General features: G+C 36.0%; 1 protein-coding gene across 7 annotated transcripts in view; it reads right to left on the bottom strand.

The window, feature by feature from the left end:
• Positions 1–23653, bottom strand: part of ORC4 (origin recognition complex subunit 4) — a 90907-nt gene that overhangs the window by 25676 nt on the left and 41578 nt on the right. For 5 of the 7 annotated variants that reach the window (XR_004441778.1, XM_033231577.1, XM_033231576.1 and 2 more), the window contains exons 2-6: positions 17972–18045; positions 15214–15290; positions 14513–14603; positions 2872–2947; positions 2382–2467 (exon numbers count right to left, since the gene is read on the bottom strand). Coding sequence is in view for 6 of the 7 variants with exons in the window: in XM_033231577.1 (XP_033087468.1) it covers positions 2382–2467; positions 2872–2947; positions 14513–14603; positions 15214–15290; positions 17972–18028 (387 nt within the window). In the remaining variant the exon portion in view is untranslated. The remainder of the gene's footprint in view (positions 1–2381; positions 2468–2871; positions 2948–14512; positions 14604–15213; positions 15291–17971; positions 18046–23653) is intronic. The other 2 variants (XM_033231578.1, XM_033231580.1) reach the window with 2 other exon arrangements.

Genomic DNA, 23653 nt, shown 5'->3' with positions numbered 1-23653 from the left:
GTTGAGAGATCTAACATAAAAATAGCATAAAGTTTTTTAAACTTTCACATATTGTGATGTTGTTATGCTATTTCCAAGGTAGGCAGACCAAGAGGTGTTATCCATAATTTATCATAATGTAACAAATCCTCAAAGAGACAATCTGTTGGGAAATCAGTGGTCAGTTACTCAAAGGTAGCTTGTCTTTCAGGCTTTTTGTTTAAAAGATTATCATATCTGATACTAAGTACACACTTCTTTTTTTTTTTTTTTTTTTTGAGACGAAGTCTCGCTCTGCAAGCTCTGCCGCCTCCCAGGTTCACGCCATTCTCCTGCCTCAGCCTCCCTAGAAGCTGGGACTACAGGCGCCCGCCACCACGCCTGGCTAATTTTTTTGTATTTTTAGTAGAGACGAGGTTTCACCGGGTTCGCCAGGATGGTCTCGATCTCCTGACCTCGTGATCCGTCCACCTCAGCCTCCCAAAGTACTGGGATTACAGGCGTGAGCCACCGTGCCCAGCCCTAAGTATATACTTCTATAAATATGTATTTGTTCATGTATAATATACATATATATGTCTGCTTATATCAAACCAGAAAAGCTGTGGGTTGAATTAAGTGACTTAGGTTCTTATAATGTCTAACCTCTGCCATTTTATGACCTTTGGTGACCTAATTAAGCTCTCTGAGAAGAAACCAAATGTATATAATGAAAGAATTAAACTAATAATTGCTGTACCAGTATTTCTCTATTCAAGAGTATATTGAAGAATTTATGTATATCGTATCATGCATGGCTATGCTTACTTGCAACACAGCCAAAACATTTTTTGGATACAACTTAAACTAATAATCTCTATATGTGATAATAATAGCGAAGATTAGAACAGAATGATAAAAAATTGTGTTTATTATTTCACATAAAACCAATATGAATATGTAACATTTAAAAATGTCAGAAACACCTATCCAGATCAACTGGGGACCAAAAGCCAAACTGAGCATACTTAATAGGAACTATCTTTGGCTCAGTATATGCCACTAGCTTCAACATCACATTCTAAACAAGAGGTAGAATATTAGATTTATAGAAGGGGCATTTTGAAATTACACTTCAAAGACCTACAGACTATGGAAGGGACAAATTTACTCAACCTTTTAGATTATTAGATTAGTATTTTTATTATGTTAATATTTTCATAGATTAATATATTTATTATAATTTATAGATTATATAATCTATAATCATATATAATCTATTACATAATTATATAGATATAACCTATTATAGATTTATATAGATTATATAATTATATAGATTTATAGATTAATTTTCTAGATTACTGTTAATAGTAACCTATATTTTATAGATTAATTTTATAGATTATTTTATAATTAATAATAATTTTATAGATTAATTATTAAAGAAAACTCATAAATGCTAGGAGTGTTACACAACTATGGCGGTGTCATTGCAGCACAAAGCACACGGTTCAGAAATTAGAGTGGTGCTACTGCATGGTCACCAGTAACCAGAAAATGAAGTTGGAATGTATATAATCCACTCCAACTGCATAAGCAGTATGAGGCTAGGTAATTTCATCATGAAAATTCAGGTAGCTGCAAAATTAAATTATCATGTTTTCCTTAGGCCCTATATATTAAGTGAAAGGTAAAAGTTTAAAACATTTCAAGTCAGTTTCTTTTACTGATATTCACTGTCCTGAGACTATAAGATATGACAATGATGTATGAATAAATTTCTGAAAACAGAATAACTGACATTTGTACAGCACATTACCATCCAGCAAATTATTTTTTAAGTTAAATGATGTGTAATGTTTTCTTTCTTCTTCAAAATAATCCTGTGATGTATGGATAATAAAATAATGCCCAATTAACATGTAAAGAATCTGAATTCAGAGATACTTGCTAGCTCTGGATTATCAGGTTGTCAAAGGGTTGTAAGGCATGACTGAAACCCACCTATTGCAGCTTCAAATTTAGCACATTTTCTACTATAGGCAGACTACTCAAGTCTCAAAAAAGTAGGAATAGGCTGCTGGAGCATGGTATTTTAAAAAATGTGTTAATCTATCTCCAGAGATAGAGAACCAAAGTATTCACCCTACAGAAAAAGAAATAAACTCAGAATATCTACATAAACTTGGGTTTCTTAGCTAGTTTACAGCTAGTATAACCTACTATAAAAAAATCCAAATATTGTAGAGACTTAATGACTAAATGTATTCTATACATTACACATTTTTATGAAAGAATCTTATATATTTCTATTTAGAATTTCTGAACCTCTCCCTACCATTCCAGAAATATAAAAATATATATGGTATAAAGACATTACCTTAAAGCCTATTTAATAAAATAACTGAAATTATACTTACAAAAACTTTATCTCCAACTACATTTTCCAGATTTAACTGCCTCGTGATTTCCTTTAGGGCGATTTTGTCATTGATCTGCAGCAGTCCTAAAATAAAGTCCATTTAAAAGTATTTAATTAAAACGAAACATGTATTTGATATAGCAGGTTGTTTTCCAGTTAAGTAAATCTTCCCAGTCAAAGCCTGTTAGCTCACATCACTTTCTTTTTAAAACTTAGCAATAAAGACATTCTGTAGAATCAAAAAACAATCCTCTTTGGGATTAGAATGATTTAAAAAAAAGAAAAAAACCAGAGTCCTTCTGAGACTCCTTCATTATTATTATTTTAACTTCTAAAAATACTGCATATGGTGTGCTAAGTAAAACATGGATCTAGTTTTCAAAATCTATTAAAATGAATTTGAAATATACAAGTGAATTTAGTTTCATCATATTAAAAACCCCACAAAGTTTATGTAATCGCCAATGGCAAAATAATGGCGTACTTACCATTTAAGTGAACTTGTAATACGTTTTCACTCACTTCTTCTATTTCCATGAGTTCTTTCAAAGCATGATTTATTAACTAAATATGAAAAGTTTATGAGATAATAATAGGTAAAATATAAAAAAAGTCCATATTCTTTTTTAAACTACAAGCGGTAAGAACAGAATATAAATAAATTGACCTCTTTAACAAATAAGTTTTCAAATTCTTTACAGATAAAAGGTTTAACTAGAACATCTCATATCTGACTCTTTTCAAGAAACAAGAGCCAGGACTGATATAATATTCTCTCAATCACCTACCCAAACTTTTAATACAAATTTACAAACAACCAAGTTTTAAAACAAATATTTCTCTATATGTCACATTAAACATGTGACATGGCCCTTATAAACTTCATGTCTCAGTTAGTACATTACACATCTCTCTGACAATTACTAAATACCACTGTAATCAGTTAAAAGCCTATTGAATTAAAGGTTTCTATGCAGCATACTTTTTTTTATAACACTGTACTGCTCTCATACTGTGATATCATATATATCTCTTCATATTACCAATGCATTCACTTGTTTAAAGAATTTGAAAGTGAACAGAATTAAGAAAAGCCAAAAATCTTTTTAAACAGTAAATATGGACTGTTCCTTCCAATATTAAAATGTAGGTACTATCATAAAATAAGTGAACTGGGAAAAGCAATTGTATATACAAAATATTAGTAGAGATGGCATCAAAACTTAGGACAAAAAGGATTACTCAACAAAGGCACTGGGACAACTGGTAAACTATTTTCCAAAACAAAATACTATTTGTATTTGCAATATGCTACTTATTTGTCATTGCAACACCTTATCCAAAAAGAAAAAAGCAAATATGATCCTCATTTTAAATTATATATCTTCCACAACAAGATACCAAAAATAAAAAAAAATTTCCTGGTTGCATGGTTTTTAAAGCACAGGGAATTCTAGGTCCTCTGAAAAGGAGACAATCTCAAGATATCACCTGTCATACTACAAGTAATAGCCCAACTGAGAAGTGACATTTAATGAGAAGTAACATTAAAGGACTGTATACAGGTACTTCTTCACCTCTGGATCAGGTCAGACACTATAATAAGAGTACATCCCTAGATGATATACTGTTGGTCTCTCAAAACAGTGCTTTCAGTAACTCTTTTTTTTTTTTTAGCAATCCATGGTATTTTCTTTCCTCCATCTCTTGATATTTTGCTTAATACATTTTTTCCTAGGTTATGTTTTGTTTTAATTCATAAAATGTTTTATGTTTTGATGAATTATTCAAAACAATTTCAAATACTTTGCTAAAAGGAATAAGGATTTTAATAATACCTTCCATTTTACATATGCATAAGGAGAGTTGTAACAGGTTTACAACTTTCTTTCCACTCAACTTACTTTAAACACCAACTTATGCTTTGCTTGGATCAGCCCACTAATATTTTATGGGTTGTGTGTATGGTTTGAAATTATAAATATATTAGCAAGTGATCTTCAAACAATGTTACTTCTAATCTGGGTATTGCTAAAATTTACTGTGTAGTTTAGGCAATCAACCATTTAAGTTACCTCTTTTCTTGAATATGTTGTCATCATTTCAAATATTTAAACTACATTATACACTAAAAATATTTAGTTGGTTATTAATGTCACACTGACCAACATAACCGAATTTGGTAATCTCCTTTCCACATTCTTTATGCCTAAAATTTAATATTACAAACATACCAGGATAATTTTCTTAGATCTCCCCACATCCAGTAATTTTTATGCTCACCAATGATTATACTATTTCCAAATATTATAATAAAAACAGGTTTCACCAATATGCAACTAGGGGAAATATCCTATTTAACCATCTAGCAAATCTGTCCACAGTAAATTCCATGTGTAAGAGCATTTTCTAAGGGTCGGTACAGTGGCTCACACCTGTAATCTGAGTGCTTTGGGAGGCAGAGGCAGGAGGACTGCCTGAGCCCAGGAGGTTGAGGCTTCAGTGAGCTACGATTGAGCCACTGGGCTCCAGCATGGGTGACAGAGTGAGAGCCTGTCTCTTAAAATCAAAAGGTATTTTCTAGGGCTCAATCTGTCACTTGAAGCTATATCAATTTTTTAAAAAGAAAATGCTTGTAATATTATAAGCCACACTATTGCCTTTTTCAATTAACTGTAGAGTTAGAATTTTTGTATTTCAGACAGTTTGGCCAAGTACAGTGTTTTAAATATGCTATAATCTTGGGGTTAGGATTAGGGTTTAAAACAAACATAAGACTACAGGTCTTATGTTTTAAAATTTGAATTTGTATAATTATACTAATGAGGTTAGGCACAGTGGCTCATGCCTGTAATCTCGGCATTTTGGGAGGCCAAGGTGGGTGGATCACTTGAGCCCAGCAGTTACAGACCAACCTGGAAAACATGGTGAAACCCTGTCTCTACTAAACATAAAAAACTTATTAGCTGGGTGTGGTGGCACATGCCTGTCCCAGCTACTCAGGAGGCAGAGGTGGGAGGATCGCTTGAGCCTGGGAAGAGGAGGCTGCAGTGAGCCTAGGTCGTGCCACTGCACTCCAGCCTGGGCAACAGAGTGAGACCCTGTCAAAAAAAAAAAAAAAAAGAAAGAAAAGAAAAGAAAAAATAAAAGAAAAAAAAATTATACCATTGAGAGTTCTTGTATAAAAATAAATTGTATCTGACAATTTATTCAATCCATATTTTCTCTCAGGATACTCCCACACATACAACAAATTACAAAAGTAGCAGAAGTCTAACAATGCTCATCTCTTCAACCTGCCAACATCAGAGTACATCAGGAATACATGAAACTATATCAAAATGGAATGCCAGGCAAGGGACTCTTCCAGATTCCACTGTAGTTAAACCCAATAAATGACTGCAAAACACCACAATAGGGCTCTGGTTTAAGAAGCTGAAAGTAGATAAACCGTCAGCGTGGCCAAGAATAACCAATCCATTTTGTTAACTGATAAATACTATGACTTAATGCTTTCGCCTTTAAATTTCAGTACCTTGATTAAACCTACAGGGGTTTATGAAAAGGTGCTATAACATGGAAGGAAGGGAACAAGAAGCAGATTAAAAAGCTTAAGTGCAGATTTAAAATATTAAGCAAGATGGCTGATTAGAGACTCCTGGTGCTCGTACCCCGCACAAGAAAGGACCACAGCAATGAATGAACAGCTAAGATTTGACTGGTGTGTTGAAGGGAGAGTGCTGGGAAGGGGAAACACATGTGTAGTGACTGAAAATCCAGGAGGGTAGTGTGTAGGCACCTGGCCTCTGCAGCTACATCTCCTGCACCCGGATCAAATCTTCCCGTAGTCAGGAGGGACTTTCCATTTTGGGGAAAAGGTAAGCAGAAGATCCCCACCAGTCCTCACTAGCACCATAAATACCTACAGTCCTTACCACAGGAGAATCCCATAGTCCTAGCAAGCCCTAAATCAAGGTGGAGAGCTGCTGGGAATTCAAGCAGTTGCATTGCTCCAGATCATGAGAATAAAGTGTGCACTCTCCATCCCTCACCCACCTGTAGGCCAACCTGCTGCAGCATGGCACCGTTGAGGCCAAAGCCACTTCTGTTGTGCGCCCTGCTCCGCGGGCCAGTAGCCACTGCACCTTTTCAGTACTAGGGGTCCATCTTCATTCCACCAAGCCCACATAGGTGGTTGAACGCCACAACTCTAACTGCATGGAGACTGAGCCTATAATTGGTTATGACTCTGGTCCTACACAGCAGGGAAACCAACCTCTTGCTGCCACACTTCCGGCCAGAGGACCAATCTGGCAGTCCCACCCAGGGCAAACTCTTGCTTGAGCTGACCAAACCAGTGTGGGGCTCTCTCAAGAAGGACAGGCCTCCGAGCATCCAAGCAGCTGACACACCCCTTGTGCTGGTAGAGTCGCTATGCACCCATACTCAGAACCTCAGAAACAGTCCCACAATACCCTGCGCCCCTCCCTCCTGCAGACATACCTCTGGCTTGCCCAGTGGTCCTGTGCCCACAATCAGGGCCTGAAAAATAGACCAGAAGGTTACCCCTGGCAGGCATGCCTCCAGCCCAGCCGAGCAGCCATGAGCCATGACCTGTACCTGAGAGACAGCCCCATGGGCCACCCATGGTGAATACAGCTCCCAAAGGGTGGCCAAGCATCCTTGTGAACACACACTAGGCCTGAGAAGTAGCTCTTCAGGCCATTCTTGAGCCTGCCAAGCAGTCTTGTACTCACCTCCCAAACCTGACAAACAGCGCAGCCTACCTATAACCCATCAGACATGCCCCAGGACCAGCCAACCAATCGTGTGCCCACATCCCCAACCTGAGAAGTACACTAGTCAACTGCCCCTAACAGACACATTACCCTCGCTGGCTGAGCAGCATTACACCCTAGGTCTACAAATCAGCCCTGAGGGTTGCCTCTGGCAGACACTCTTTCGGGCCAGTCAAGCAGCCCTGCTCCTACTTCCCAGGTCTACGAAATGATCCAGTGGGCTATCGCTGCTGAAAAGTTCCCAGGCCAGCCAAGCAGCAGTGTCACAGGCCTGAGAAACAGCCTCACGGGATGCTCCTAGTGGGCATGCCCATAAGCCAGCTGAATAGCCTTGTGACTGCATCCTGAACCTGAGAAACAATCCTGTGGAACCCCTCAGCAGATATGGCCCCAAGCCATTCGAGGAACTGTATCCCTACACCTCTGTTGGGATTAAGCAGACTTGCACCTGGATCCCAGGCATCTCCTGGGCCTGAGAAACAAACCAGTGAGTTGCTCCTGGCAAACATTCACCAAGGCCAGCTGAGCAACTGCATGACTATGCTCCTGGCCACATTAATAGCCCCATCTGCCAGTGTGTCAGATCCCAAGGTGGTTGACCCACCATATGCATGCATATGCCCCTAAACTGAGAATTAGCCCAGCAAACCCACCCCTTGCAAAGCTGTACAGCTACCACCAGAAACTCTCAGCCTAGGCCACTGAGACACTTGTAAATGACACTAGTGTGGATGACAGCTAAAAAAAACTATACAAAGACCACACGACTGTATACAACTAGAACCAAGGGCAATGAATCACACCAAACTGACACCTCAAGACACATTCACACAAGTAAGTACTTCCTTATGACATCAATTCTGTCAGATTGAAAAAGGCAATTTTACTTTTCTACCTGAGGCATACCAATCAACATAGGGACACATTAAACATAAAAAAGCAAGAAAACATGACACTTCCAAAGAAAAACAATAACCCCTCTAGTAACAGACAAGAATCATATGGAAATACAGAAAATGCCAGAAGAATTTAAAATAAGAATCTTGACAACACTCGGTGAACTTAAAGAGAATACAGATAGAAAATTAAACAAAATCAGAAAAACAATTTGTGATTGAATAAGAAATTATCAGAGATACCATAAAAAACAAACAGAAATCCTACAGCTGAAGAAGTTAATTAATGAAACAGAAAATACAATTGAGACTTTCAACAACAAAGTACACCAAGCATGAGAATTTCTTAAATTGAAGACAAATTGTTTGAAATAACACAGACAGACAAGAAAAAAAAAGAAAGAATGAATAAAGTCTACAGGATTTATAAGACTTCAGTAAGTGAACAAATATTTGTATTACTGTCCTTTCAGGAGGAGAAAAGAAGGAAAAGGTGAGAAAAACATATTTAATAAAACAGTAGTTGAAAACTTCCCAGTTCTTGAGAGAGGAATGGACATCCAAAGGAAGCTCAAAACTCCAAACAGACTCAACACAAACAGAAGGTCTTCTCTGAGGCATATTATAGTCAAATTGTCAAAAGTCACAGACAAATAATTAAAGCAGCAAGAGTAAAGTGTCAAGTCACTATAAGGGAATCCCTATTATACTAACAGTAGGTATCTTCTTCTTTATAGTAGATTTTTTAAATTAAAAATTTTAAACTCTTTATCATTTCTAAAAATGATATTTTAAAACATCTTTCATACTTCTTCTTTACATTTTAGCTGATTGTCAGAATATACAACAACAGATTTCTTAAGAGAAACCTGACAGGCCAGAGGGGAATGGGATGATACACTCAAAGCTCAGAGTGAAAGAACTGTCAGCTAAGAATATAATACCCAGCAGCTTCAGAAATAAAGGAGAAATAAAATGTTTCACAGACATGCAAAAACTAAAGCAATCCGTCATCACTAGACCAAACTTACACGAAATGTTCATGGGAGCCTTACATCCATACATGAAAAGATGATAACCACCATTATGAAAACAGGGGAAACTATAAAACTCACTGGTAGTGCAGATACATAAAGGAGAAAGAGAATCACCCAACTGGAAAAATAAATGAGAGGAAGTAAGAAACAAAAGATATACGAAACAACCAGAAAACAATCACTAAAATGACAGGGTAAGTCCTCACTTATCAATAATAATCTTGAATATAAACCAATTAAGTTTCTCATTTAAAAAATATAGAACAGATGAAAAAACAAAACTCAATTATATGCTGCTACAAGAAACTCATGTCACTGTACAGACACACAGACTTTTTAAAGGTATGAAAAACTATCCTAGGAAAATGGAAAATAAAAGTGATACGAAAGTTGTAAAAACAAAGAACATTATATAATAATGAAAGGATCAATTCAACAACAGAATATAACAGTTGTACATGTAAATGTATCCAACACTGAAACACTCAGATGTATAAAGCAAGTATTATTAGATCTAAAGAGAGAGAGACTGCAATAAAATAATAGGAACTTCAACACCCTATTCTCAGCACTGGACAGATAATTTAGACAGAAAATCAATAAAGAGAGACTGAATTTGAACTTCACCATAGACCAAATGGACCTAAAAGACGTTTACAGAACATTTCATCTAACAACTGCAGAATGTATATTCTTCTCATTAGCACATAGAAGATTCTTCAGGATTGACCTTATGTTAGGACACAACATAAGTCTTAAACATTTTTTTAAAAAAAGCAAAATCATATCAAGTATCTGATCTGGCTGGCCACAGTGGAATAAAACTAGGTATCAATAATAAAAAGAACTGGCTAGGTGTGGTGGCTCACACTTGTAATCCCAACACTTTGGGAGGCCAAGGTGGGAGGATCCTTTGAGCCCAGGAGTTTGAGACCAGCCTGGGCAACATAGGCAGACCTTGCCTATATATTTTTTTAAAGTAATAAGAGGAACATTAGAAACTATACAAAAATACAGAAATTAGACAACATGCCCCTGAACAATGGGCAACAGAAATTAAGAATATTACAGATTCCTAGAAACAAATGAAAATAGAAACACAACATACTAAAACTTAAGGAACACAGCAAAAGCAGTATTAAGAGGCAAGTTTATACCAATATATACCTACACCAAAAAACTAGAAAAATTTCAAATAAAGAATCTAACAATGCAATCCAAAAAATTAGAAAAATTTTAAATAAAAAATCTAACAGTGTATTCCAAAGAGCTAGAAAAGAACAAACCAAACCCCAAATTGGTCAAAGGAAATAATAAATATCAGAGAAAGAATAAACAAAATTGAAACAAAAATTGCTTAGATAGACTAAGAAAGACCAAACTAAATAAATGAGAAAAGAAAAAAGAGACATCACACTGAATATCACAGAAATAAAAAGGATCATTACAGACTACTATGAAGAACTATACATCAATTAATTACAAAACCTAAAGGAAATGGTTAAGTTCCTGGACACATAAAATCTCTCAATATTGAAGCAAGAAGAAACAGAAAACCTGGAGAGACCAATAACAAATAATGAGGTAGAATCAGGAATAAAAAGTCTTCCAACAAAGGAAAATCCCGTACTGGATGGCTTCACTGCTGAATTCTACTAAACCCTTAAGGAATTAATGCCAATTCTTCTAAAACTACTCCAAAAAATTCAAGCACAGGAAATCCTTCCTAATTCATTCTATGAGGCCAGCATAACCCTGACAGCAAAACTAGACAAGGACAAAACAGCAACGAAAACTATAGGTCAATATCTCTGATGAATATAGATGCAAAAGTCTTCAACAATGTATTAGTAAGCTGAATGCAAAAAGATAATTCACCATGATCAAGTGGGATTTATCCCAGGGATGCAAGGATGGTTTAACATATACAAATCAATGAACATCATATAGCACATCAATAGAATGGAGGCCAAAAACTATAACATCTCAATGGATGCAGAAAAAAATGTGATAAAATCCAACATCCCTTCATGATAGAAACTGTCAATAAATAGGTACAGAAAAAAAGCACCACAACATAGTAAAAGCCATATATGACAAACCCAAAACCGACATCATACTGAATGGGGAAAAACTAAAAGTTTCTCCTGTAAAACTGGAACAATACAAGGATGTTCACTCTCCCCATTCTTACTCAACATAGTACTAGACGTTCAAGCTAAAGCAATTGGAAAGGAGGAAGTCAATTCGTTCCTTTTTGCAGATGACATAATCTTATATATAGAAAAACCTAGAGACTCTACCAAAAAACTCTTAGAATTTCAGTAAAGTTGAAGGCTACAAAATCAATATACAATAACCAGTAATGTTTGTATATACTAACAACAAACTAGCTGAAAAAAAAAAAAAAAATCAAGAAGGCAATCCCATTTATAAGAGCTACCAAAAAATTTGAAGTACTGAGGAATAAATTCAGTCAAGGAGGTGAAAGGTATAGTTTTGTACAAGGAAAACTACAAAGCACTGAACAAAGAAATTGAGGAGGATACAAACAAATGAAAAGACACCCATACTCACAGACAGAAAGAATGAATATTGTTAAAATTACTATATTACCAGAAGTAATCTACAGTTTCAATGATATTCTTATCAAAACACCAATGATATTCTTCACAGAGACAGAAAAAAAAATCCTAAAATTCATATGAAACAATAAAAAATGCCAAATCGCTAAAGCAATCCTGAGCACAAGGAATAAGGCTGGAGTCAATGTATTACCTAACTTCAAATATACTACAAAGCTGTAGTAACCAAAACAGCATGGTACTGGCATAAGAACAGACATGTAGATCAATAGAACAGAATAGAGAACCCAGAAATTAATCTGCTTATCAATAGCAAACTGATTTTTACAAAGGCCAAGAACACTCATTAGGGAAATAGCAATTTCTTCAATAAATGGTGCTGAGAAAACTGGATATGCAGAAGAATTAAACTAGATTCCCATCTCTAATCCTACACAAAAATCAATTCATAAAGGATCCAAGACCTCAATGTTATAAAACTACTAGAAGAAAATATAGGGGTAATACTTCAGGACACTAGTTCTGGAAAATATCCTATGAGTAAGAACTCCAAATCACAGACAACATAAAAAATAGACAAATCCGATGACATCAAACTCAAAAGCTTCTGCATAGCAAGGGAAACAATCAACAGCGTGAAAAGACAACCTACAGAATACATGAAAACATCTGCAAACTGTTCATCTGATAGGGATTCATATCCAGATTACACAAGGAACTCCAGTATCTCAAGAGCAAAAAAGTGATTTGCTTAAAAAACAGGCAAATTATCTGAACAGACATTTCTGAAAAGACATATATATAGCCAACAAATGCATGAAGAAATGCTTAACATTATTAATCATCAGGGAAATGCAAATAGAAACCACAGTGAGGTAACATCTCACCCCAGTTAGGGTGCCTATTTTCAGAAAAACAAAAAATAATAAATGCTGGTGAGGATGCAAAAAAAAGGGAACTTTTATACACCACCGGTGGGAATGTAAACTAGTATAGCCAATATTGAAAACAGTACAAAGATTCCCCCAAAAACACTACAATTAGAACTACCATATAGTCCAGCAATCACACTACTGAGAATTTATATAAAGGAAAGGAAATCATTAGATCAGAGAGACATCTGCACCTTGTATTTATTGTTGTACTATTCACAATAGCCATGATATGGATCAACCTAGTTGTCCAACAACAGATGAATGGATAAAGAATATGTGTATACACACACAATGGAATATTGTTCAGCCATTAAAAAAAGAAATGAAATCCTGTCATTCACAGCAACATGGATGGAACTGGAAGAAGTTATATTAAATGAAATAAGACAGGAAAAGAAAGTTAAACACCATGCGTTTTTATTCATCTATGGAAGCCAGGGAAAGTAAATACTACAGAAGTCAAAAGTAGAAGAGAGGATAGGGTAGGAAGGGTAGGAGGAAAGGAGGGATAGGGGAGAGATTCAATAACGAATACAAAATTACAGCAAGATAGGAGGAGTAAGTTACAGTGTTGTACTATCATCGTTCTGTAACTATAGGATGACTATAATTAACAATAATATTTTCCAATAGCTAGAAGGATACTGGATGTTCCCCACACAAATAAATGATAAATGTTTGAGATGATTGATATGCTAATTACTCTGATTTGATCACTATACATTCTATGTATCAAAACATCACTATATATCCCATCAAAGTGTATAATTATTATGAGTCAACTTAAAAATAAAGTATAAAAAGGTTAATTACTATTTAAAATGACTATTTTATGAAATAAATGTTTTGAGCTATTTAAGCCAGACTTAGACAACAAGGAAAGATTCTTAGAAAACTGAAATGCAGTATCAGATTAGAAGAAGCAAAAGACAGCACTGGCAGTAAAGAAAATCACATTGGCCATATGACAGAATGCTGAGGGGGGGGAAAAAACATGAAAAAGATGGTAGACACAGAAAAATGAAAACAAAGATTTAAGAACTGAATATTCTAATATTGGATATTCATTTTTTTCTAATCCTAAGAAAAAATGAAAGAGAATATTCAAAAATAAAAGAATATTATTCTTTAGTGAACAATACCCTCTAAATTTATACTAAAACATATGCAGAACATTAGTGAATTTTATGATCAACTGTTAGACATAGTCAATGAATAACTAATGCAATAAGAGAAGAAAAGGAATAAAAGGTATGGAGATAGGGAAGGAATAATTAAAACTGTCTTTGCTGACAGATAACATAACTGAGTAAAAAATCTCAAAGAAGTGACAAAAAAACTAATGGAATTGAGAAGCGATTATAGCAAGGTTGCAGAAAACAAGGTAATATACAAAAGCCAACTGTTTAGCTATCTACCAGCAATGAAGACTTAGAAAAGGAAATTAGAAACACAGCACTCTTCAAAATAGCACCAAAAAAAAAAATTGAAAAATTAGGTATAAATCTAACAAAACATGTATAATATCTTTATTAAGAAAACTACAAAAAATGACAAAATTCCTAAATACATAGATACTCCATGAACGGGAAGACTTTCCTAATGTGATGTATAAATTCAACAAAAAATCCTAGCAATTCAATACAAAGATTCCCAGAATTTTTTGGGTATGTACAAAGTGATTCTAAATAAGGGGAAAAAAGGTCTGCTACACTCAAATATACCACCCTAACTTTATAAAGTTTTACATGTCTTCTATGATTTAAAAAAAAAAAAAAGTAAAATGTTACAAAATAATGAAATGAAAAGTATTTTCAGTATTATATAAAATAAGAATCATCATATGCCAACAAACACCAGAAATGAACAGCTTTTACCATAGTTTTTCCTGATCCTCGGGGTCCGATAATGAGGACAGAGTTACTCTCTCCATGGAGAGCGGTCCTTTTTAGCAGCTCACTTAAGTGTCTAAAATGATATAAATAGGACAAAATTTTAAAAATGAAGCTGGAATACTTTGTTAGGTTGTAGTTTTTTAAAAGGCATATTTGAATATGCATAGAAATTTCCTCTCTTCTCTCCCTCTGGGCACTTGGCCTAGCCTCTGAATGGTCCTAAATAGAAAAATACAAAAGAAATAGGAGGGTAGTATAGACTCTCTGAAATCTTCAGGTGAAAATGTATCAGATTGAAATATATTGATTTGTATGATCGTGGGGACAATAGTGGCAACTCTCAGGACTCTTGGATTCAAATCTCTTTTCCTACTAATATTCTGAACTTTCACTCCATAGTTGGCTGCTAGCTATCAAGGGCAAGATGGTTAGAATTCTCTCCATAGTATTAGATAACAGAAACAAAACAAGATTGAACGTTAAAGTGCTATCGCATTATGGAAATATGTGTATCTGCTCCTGCTTCACGCTATGTGGTGTTTCTATTCACAAAGCAAAATTTTTTACTTCTATAAAAGTGTTTGTTAGGTTTATTTAATATCAAACTTGTTACATAATTTTTGCAAAACCTGGAAGGCATCTGTAAGTTGGTCCATAACAGTCAAAAGGACAGCTAGACTTACTTGTATTGTACTTGCACTCCAAATAGGTTACTATGTGGACTCTGATGACAAAATCTTTCACGTAAAATTCTTTGTACCTGATGAAAATAAAGTGAATAAATATAAAAATATTACACATGCAATAAAAAATGAATACGAAAGCACATTTACAATAGTCAGAATTAGTTATCAATGAATCAGTTCAACCATCCCTAAATTCTTATCCTCTAGAGTTATGGCACCATAAGTTAAAAAATTAATGGTGTTCTTATTTATCTCAAGTCCCACAGGAAGAATGAGAATTTAGTTGTGAAGGTTTCAAAAAAGGGAGAATCACTGACTTTAGTTATGTTAGCAACTCAAGGGCTGTTTCAATGCATGTGAACGAGTTCAGAAAAAAATTCTTACAAGGAGCTGTATTTTGAGTTCACCTTAGAACAAGGGCCTTAGACTTAGTCATGAAAAATTATGTCAGATAATCTACCATACTCTTTAAAAAGATGGACCATTAAAGTCATCCCTTTTTAGATCTGCAGCTAATACAAAGGTCTTTCAAGGACAACCGTAGGGTGCTATCTCAGATTTGGCCCCATGAACTGGACTAAAAAGCCTCCAAAAATATTTGCTTCTCCTAGACTGATGGCATGGAACTAATCCTTCATGTACCAAAGAAATAAATCTGAGTTCTTGTTCCATGTACAGAGGCTAAGCAAAGAAAATGATTCACTAGGGACAAAATGATACATACTTGTTCATTATAGAGGAAGTTAAATTAGAGTAAGGACACTGGCACCAGAAGAGGCTATTATATGAATTTTAAAAGGTTAAGTCTGTTCTAAATTTTAATTTCTTTATCTATAAAATAGGGACAATAACACCTTGTTGCAGGCCTGTTTTAAAGATTAAAAAAGAGGGGCGGCCGCGGTGGCTCACATCTGTAATCCCAACACTTTGGGAGGTTGAGATGGGTGGATCGTTTGAGGTTAGGAGTCCAAGACCAGCCTGGCCAACATGGTTGAAATCGCTTCTCTACTAAAAATTCAAAAATTAGCCAGACGTGGCGGATGCCTGTAATACCAGCTACTTGGGAGGCTGAGGCAGAAGAATTGCTTGAACTCAGGAGGCAGAGGTTGCAGTAAGCTGAGATTGCACCACTGCACTCCAGCTGGGGCAACAGAGCAAGACTTGGTCTCAAAAAAAAAAGAAAAAAAAAGATTTAAAAAGGCAAAAGGCAATTATCTGTAACACAAATAGGCTTTGTACAGGTAATAGCTAATATCTATAAAAATACATAAAAGAACATATATATGTACTCAACTAGTCATAATGTGTATTCCTCTACCTAGATGAGATCAAAAGAAAAAACTCAATCCCTTCCTTAAAAAAACAAAACAAAACAAAACACCAAAACTTCATAAAAATGTCTTAGAGGCAGTAATGGGGTGTAAAACATAAGCTAGATAAAGCTGCAGTGACTAGTTAGAAGGTTCACAAATCCCAAAGTGATCTGGCATGGAAGTTAAACAGGTATATACATGTATTGAAATTAATTCAGCTGTACATGGAGGATTCGTGCACTTTACATACAAAGGTACGTAAAGCATATTTCAGTTAAATTTTTTTTTTTTTAGAAATAGAGTTAAACAACTTCCTTCAAAAAGAAAGCCAAGTCTTATGAAGGAATACCAGTAACATTTAATTTTTATTTAAAAACTACATGTAGTTCAGGTCAAGCTAGATACATACAAACATAGAAATATCATGCTCAAGGACCGGGCGCGGTGGCTCAAGCCTGTAGTCCCAGCACTTTGGGAGGCCCGTCTTGGGTGGATCACGAGGTCAGGAGATCGAGGCCATCCTGGCTAATACGGTGAAACCCCGTCTCTACTAAAAAATAAAAAAAACTAGCCAGGTGAGGTGGCGGGCGCCTGTAGTCCCAGCTACTCGGGAGGCTGAGGCAGGAGAATGGCGTAAACCCAGGAGGCGGAGCTTGCAGTGAGCTGAGATCCGGCCACTGCACTCTAGCCTGGGGGACAGAGCGAGACTCCGTCTCAAAAAAAAAAAAAAAAAAAGAAAGAAATACCATGCCCATTTCCCTACTAGAGTATAAGCTTCTTAAGGAAGAGACATACAGACAGATGTTCAGCACTTGGAATATAGTATGCACTTCTGATAATGTTCATTATAAAAACACTCGATAGATGAGGAACGTTAACGGAACTTCCTCAACTTAATAAAGGGCATCTAAAAAAAATCCTACAGCTAATATCATATATAATAGTGAAAGACTGAATGCTGTCTCTCTAAGATGAAAACAAAGACAAGAATGTCCATTCTTCCCATTCCTATTCAACAATTGTTCAAGCCAGGGCAATTAAGCAAGAAAAGGGGGGAAAAAAGGCATCTAGATTAGAAAGAAAAAAGTAAAAGCTAGAATTCTGACTACCCAGACTTAATAAGGATAAAATTATATTATAGTATAAAACACTAATATTAAAAAAAATATGAACTGACAAAAAGGATAGAGAACAATCATAACAACAAGAAAATCTGTTGGTCCACATTTAATTTTTACAGAGTCTGGAAAATTTTGCTTCCAGATGATTGTTCTTACGACCTTGTACTGGTATCTCAAGGTCTTGTACTGACATCTCCTTAAGGTTAGAAAGAGTGATTCTTCCTATATGCTAAGGGGAAAATTCAAGTTAAGAAGATAACTATTTCTCTCAACACTTTTATAGGGTAAAAGGTCTTGAGGTTAATGAAAATACATACTAACCTGTGACAGGCACTCTGCGTGAATTAAGCTGTTACTCTTTGATTTACGACTGCTCATTTCAACAAATTCAAATCCTTAAAAAAATTGGCATAAATATTATAAACGTAGTGAGTTGAAGAGATAATACCTAAGAATTTACTGTTCTAGAATTAAATACAAGTTTTTAAAAGTAAAAAATGCTCAAACCCTAAGACCCTCAAAATCTTCGATGGCTTCATTTTGTCCAAGTACAGGCTTATTCAACACTCTCATACCATACTTTAGGTACACTTGGTTTTATTGTGTTTTGCAGACAGCGCATTTTTTTAAGTAAAATGAAGGTTTATAGCAACTCTGTGTCCAACAAGTCGATAGGTACCATTTTTCAAACACCATGTCCCCATTTTGTGTCTGTCAGCATTTTTCAGCAATAAGGTATTTTAAAATTAAGGTATGTACATTTTTTAGACATAATACTACTGCACACTTAATGGACTAGTATACTGTAAATATACATTTTATATGTACTGAGAAAAGTTTTGGGTGATTTCCTTTATTGTGATATTTGCTTCACCACAATGGTCTGGAACTGAACCTGTAATAATACCTCCAGGCCTGTATGTGGTTCTTAACAGCTACTCCTCCCTTTCCATTAAATCTTCTATTCACCTTCCCTTTCTTCCTTTTTCTTTGACTTATATGATTCCTTTATGATTCTCCCACCCATCCATCCCACAGGATCATCCCCTCATAGAAAACCTTCCCTTTCTTGCTCCACTCACCAACCATACACAAATAATCATTACAGACTAGGTTAAATGCCTCTTCTTTAAATACCTATAAGTGCCTGTACTTCTCTTTATTATTTAATTATTTTAAACAAAATTATCTGTTTATTTGCTAGTGTTTCCAAATTGAGATTTTTTATATTCCAAGCACTGTAGCATAATGCCCAAAACAAAGTTGGCAATGAATAAATGGAATGAAAAAAAATTAATGAAAAATGTAAAATTCTTGTAAAATTCTCAAGTTACATACTCATAGACAAATACCTATGACTAAAAGACCTAATTTTCTTAGCACTGATTTCCTATAGGACTACTTTAACAGTTAGACAGTAACAGCTTAAGCAGTGTTTACTTAGGTATCAGGAATTGTTACAAATAATTTGCATTTATCAACTCATTTAATCCTCAAAACTACCCTATGGGATAACTACTACTATAATCCTCTTTCAAGGTTAGAAGACACAGATAGGCTAAGTATGTTGACCAAAATCAAACAGTACGTAAATGGAAGAGCCAGGATTTGGATCCAAACAAGTTAACCACTTTTTTAAAAAAGTGTATTCTGGTCTCATCTAGTCTCCAGAAGGAACACAGCTTTGCTGACACCCTGAATTTTGCCCAGTGAAAGACATTTTGGAACTTTTTTACTGCCAGAACTCATAAAACTCAAGAAAAGCTGACCTATCATCAAATCACCAATGATTAACATTATAATAATGTGAGAATGACGGCAGCAAGATGAAATAGGAGGCCCTTCAGCTTGTATTCCCAAATAGCAACAATAATTTCACAGCCACCCATAGACAAAAGTGTCTTTGTGTTAGCCCTGAGATGCAGGCAGGCATCTGTGAAACCCCAGTGGGGCCCAAGACCTGGGAAAGTCAATTTGAGGGCAGATCTTCATTCACGTGACAGATTCCCCAACTGTGGTCCAGGCTTCAGACTTGGAAAGGGCCCTGCCCTCCTGAGGGCTTAGCTAAAGCCTGATAGGACCTTGTTACCAGGGGCTGCAGCAGGATATGAACCCTATCTGATGGTGGACTGGACTTTTTCTAGGACATTGGTCTGTACGGGGGATGAAGATATGCAGAGAAAAGACCTGTTACCAGGTGTGTGGATGGTGTGACTTTCTCCGGGAACCTGGGAGGGCTCCTACTGGATCACTGAGTAGATAACCTGAGCAGGCAGTACTGTCATAGTCCACAGCTGAGTGAGGCTGGAACTAAGTCACAGGATTGCTTCAGGGCCTACAGTCAAGACTTAAGTCTTCAGGCCTGTCTAAGGTGTCATGAACCTGCATGCCTCCCTTCAGGTCCTTAGGTTGGTGGGCCTGCTCTCAAGCTGTACTGAGAGGGGCTGGAGCCACTTTTAAGGGGTGTTTCAGGGACTGATGAGGGACCTGGGTCAGGTGGCCTGTTTGCGGGGCTATGGACAGCCCCATCTCCCTCTAGGATGCTGGGTAGGCAGAACTGCTCTCTGACCATAGCTGAGCGGGGCTTATGCCAAGATTCAGGGTTGTTTCAGGACCTGCTGTGGGACTGAAATCTGCCTTCCTGTCCTGAGGACACGGAAGGATGTATCTTCTGACTACATGAGGATTTCTGTGCAGGATTTCTGTAAGACTATGGCTAAAATGTGCTGGATTCCCAATTCAGAGCTTTTTCAGCATATGCTATGGGACAGAGACTGGCAAGCCTGTACTGATGGCACAGACAGGTGAGTCTCCTAGCAGTTCCATGTGCAGGCAGGGTTGCTCTCAGGCTGCAACCAAGAGTGGCAGGAGCTGAGCTTCAGGGCTGTTTCAGGATATAATGTAGGACCAAGTTCAGAAAGCTTGACCCAGGGATTCAGACCGTTTTGTCTTCTTGTGGGTCCTTGAACTGATCTCAGACCACAGCCAAGTTAAAGTGTCTTATCAGGGTCCACAGTTGAGACTGAGGACAGTGGACTTATTTTCTGAGGTACCAGTGTGCATGACCTTTCCTGGGCCTCTTGGTGAATAGTTTCGGTAGCAGGCTAGTATCCTTGATGAATATAGGTACAAAAATCCTCAACAAATACTGGCAAATCTAATTCAACAGCACATTAGATCAATTATCATGATCAAGTGGTATTTATCTTTGGGATGAAAAGATGGTTCAACATATGTAAATCTATAAAGTGTGATATAACACACTAACAGAATGAAGGACAAAAATCATATGACTGACTCTACAGATAAAGAAAAAGCTTCTAGGCCGGGCGCGGTGGCTCAAGCCTGTAATCCCAGCACTTTGGGAGGCCGAGACGGGCGGATCACGAGGTCAGGAGATCGAGACCCTCCTGGCTAACATGGTGAAACCCCGTCTCTACTAAAAATACAAAAAACTAGCCGGGCGAGGTGGCGGGCGCCTGTAGTCCCAGCTACTCGGGAGGCTGAGGCAGGAGAATGGCGTGAACCCGGGAGGCGGAGCTTGCAGTGAGCCGAGATTGCGCCACTGCACTCCAGTCTGGGCGACAGAGCGAGACTCTGCCTCAATAAAAAAAAAAAAAAAAAAAAAAAAAAAAAGAAAAAGCTTCTAACAGAACTCAATATTCCTTCAGGATGAAAACTCTCAATACATTAGGTATAAAAGGAATATACTTCAACACAATAAAGGCCATATATAACAAACTCACAGCTAACATTGCACCCAAAGGTAAAAAGTTGGAAGCTTTCCCTCTAAGATCAAGAACAGGACAAGAATGCCCAGCTTGGCTATTTATATTCAGTATAGTTCTGCAAATCCTAGCCAAAGGAATTAGATAAGAAAATTAAGTAAAAGGCATCCAAGTCAAAAAAGAGAAAGTTAAATGATCTGTTTGTAGGTGACATGATTTTATATAGAGAAAATCCTTAAGACTCTACCAAAAAACTGTTAGTACTAATACATACAGTAAAGTGGCAGGATACAAAATCAACATACAAAAATCAGTAAGATTTCTCCACACTAATAACTATTTGAAAAAATTAAAAACCAGTCCTAATTACAATAACATCAAAAACAAATTAGAAAGAAATGTAATAAAAGAGGTGAAAGGTCTGTCACTGAAAACTATACAATATTGATGAAAGAAAGTGAAGACACAAATAAATGGAAAGATACTCCATGCTCATGGATTGAAAGAATCAATGTTATTAAAATGTCCCTACTACTGGAAGTGAAGGTTCAAAGTAATCTACATCAAAATTCTAATGACATTTTTCATAGAAATAGAAAAAACCCTAAAATTCATATGGACCCACAAAGATATTTAATAGCTAAGACAATCATGAGCAAAAGAACAACGCTGGAGGTATCAGACTACCTGATTTCAATACCTAGTGCAAAATAAAGATAATTCAAAACAACATGGTTCTGGCATAAAAACAAACATACACACCACCAGAATAGAGAGTCGAGAAATAAATCCACACTTTTATAGTCAACTTATGTTCAACAAAAGTGCCAAGAACACACCATGGAGAAAGGACAGTCTCTTCAAGAAATGGTGTTAGGAAAACTGGATATCCACAGGCAGAAGAATGAAATTGAACCCTTATCTCACATCATATACAAAAATCAACTAAAAACGGATTAAAGACAAATGTAAGACCTGAAACATAGGGAAATAAAACACAAGGGAAAAGCTTTTTGACAATGGACTTGGCAAAGATTTTTTTGGATATGACTCCAAAAGCACAAGCAGGAATAATGAAAACGAGACATAAAACTAAAAAGCTTCTACAAAGCAATCAATGAACAGAATGAAGAGATAACCTACAGAATAGGTGAAAATATTCGCAAATCTTACATCTGATAACAGGTTAAAATCCAAAATATGTAGTCGGTCCTCATCAGCAGATTCAACCAACTTAAGAGAGAGAAAATTTAGAGGGGGAAAAAATGCAACAATAAAAATTAATACAAATTTAAAAAACAATATATTATAATGGCTATTTACAAAGCACTTACATTGTATTAGAAGTTATAAGTAATCTAGAGATAATTTAAAGAATATGGGATGGTATGTGTAGGTTATATGCAAATACCATGTCAATTTATAGAAGAAACTTGAGCATCTACAGATTTTGGTATCTGAGGGGGGTCCCGGAACCAGTTTCCTGTGGATACAGAGGGATGACTGTATAAGGAACTAAGAAAAAATAGCAAGGAAACAACCCAATTTAAAAAATAGTCAAAAGGATTTCTCACAGGACATAAAAATGTCAAACAGGTATTTGAGAAAATTCTCAGTGTTACTAATTTTCAGGGAAGTACAAACAAAACCACAATGAAATAACATTTCACACCTGCTAGGAAGGCTATTTGTTAAAAAAAGACAAAAGATGATGAGTGTTGTTGAGGATTATGAAAAAAAAGGAAACCCTGAAACATGGTTGATAAAAATGTAAACTAGTATAATCATTATGGAAAACAGTATGGAGGTTCTTGAAAAAATTAAAAGTCAATCCAGTAATCCCACTCCTGAATATCCATCCATATATACAAAGGAAATGAAATCAATATGTCAAAGATATATCTTCACTCCCATATATACTGCAGCATTATTCACAGCCAAAATACCGAATCAACCTAAGTGTCCATCAATGGATGAAAAGATAAAGAAGACATGGTATATATACACTATGGAACACTAACTCAGCCTTAAACAAAAAAGAAATCCTGTCATTTGCAACAACATAGATGCATCTGGAAGATATTATGTTAGCTGAAATAAGCCAGGCACAGAAAGACAAACACCACAGAATCTAATTTATACAGTAGTCTCTCCTTATCCATGGGAGATGAATTCCAAGGCACCCCTCAGATGCCTGAAATCATGGATAGTACAAAACTCTCTCTCTATACTATGTTCTTTTAATCTGATAACCTAGATGGCTACTGAGTGATTA

The sequence above is a fragment of the Trachypithecus francoisi genome, unplaced genomic scaffold (assembly GCF_009764315.1).
Source record: "Trachypithecus francoisi isolate TF-2019V2 unplaced genomic scaffold, Tfra_2.0 Lachesis_group13, whole genome shotgun sequence".
NCBI classification, from domain to species: domain Eukaryota; kingdom Metazoa; phylum Chordata; class Mammalia; order Primates; family Cercopithecidae; genus Trachypithecus; species Trachypithecus francoisi.
The sequence above is the reverse complement of the archived record's forward strand: the minus strand, read 5'-3'. Positions and strand labels throughout refer to the sequence as shown.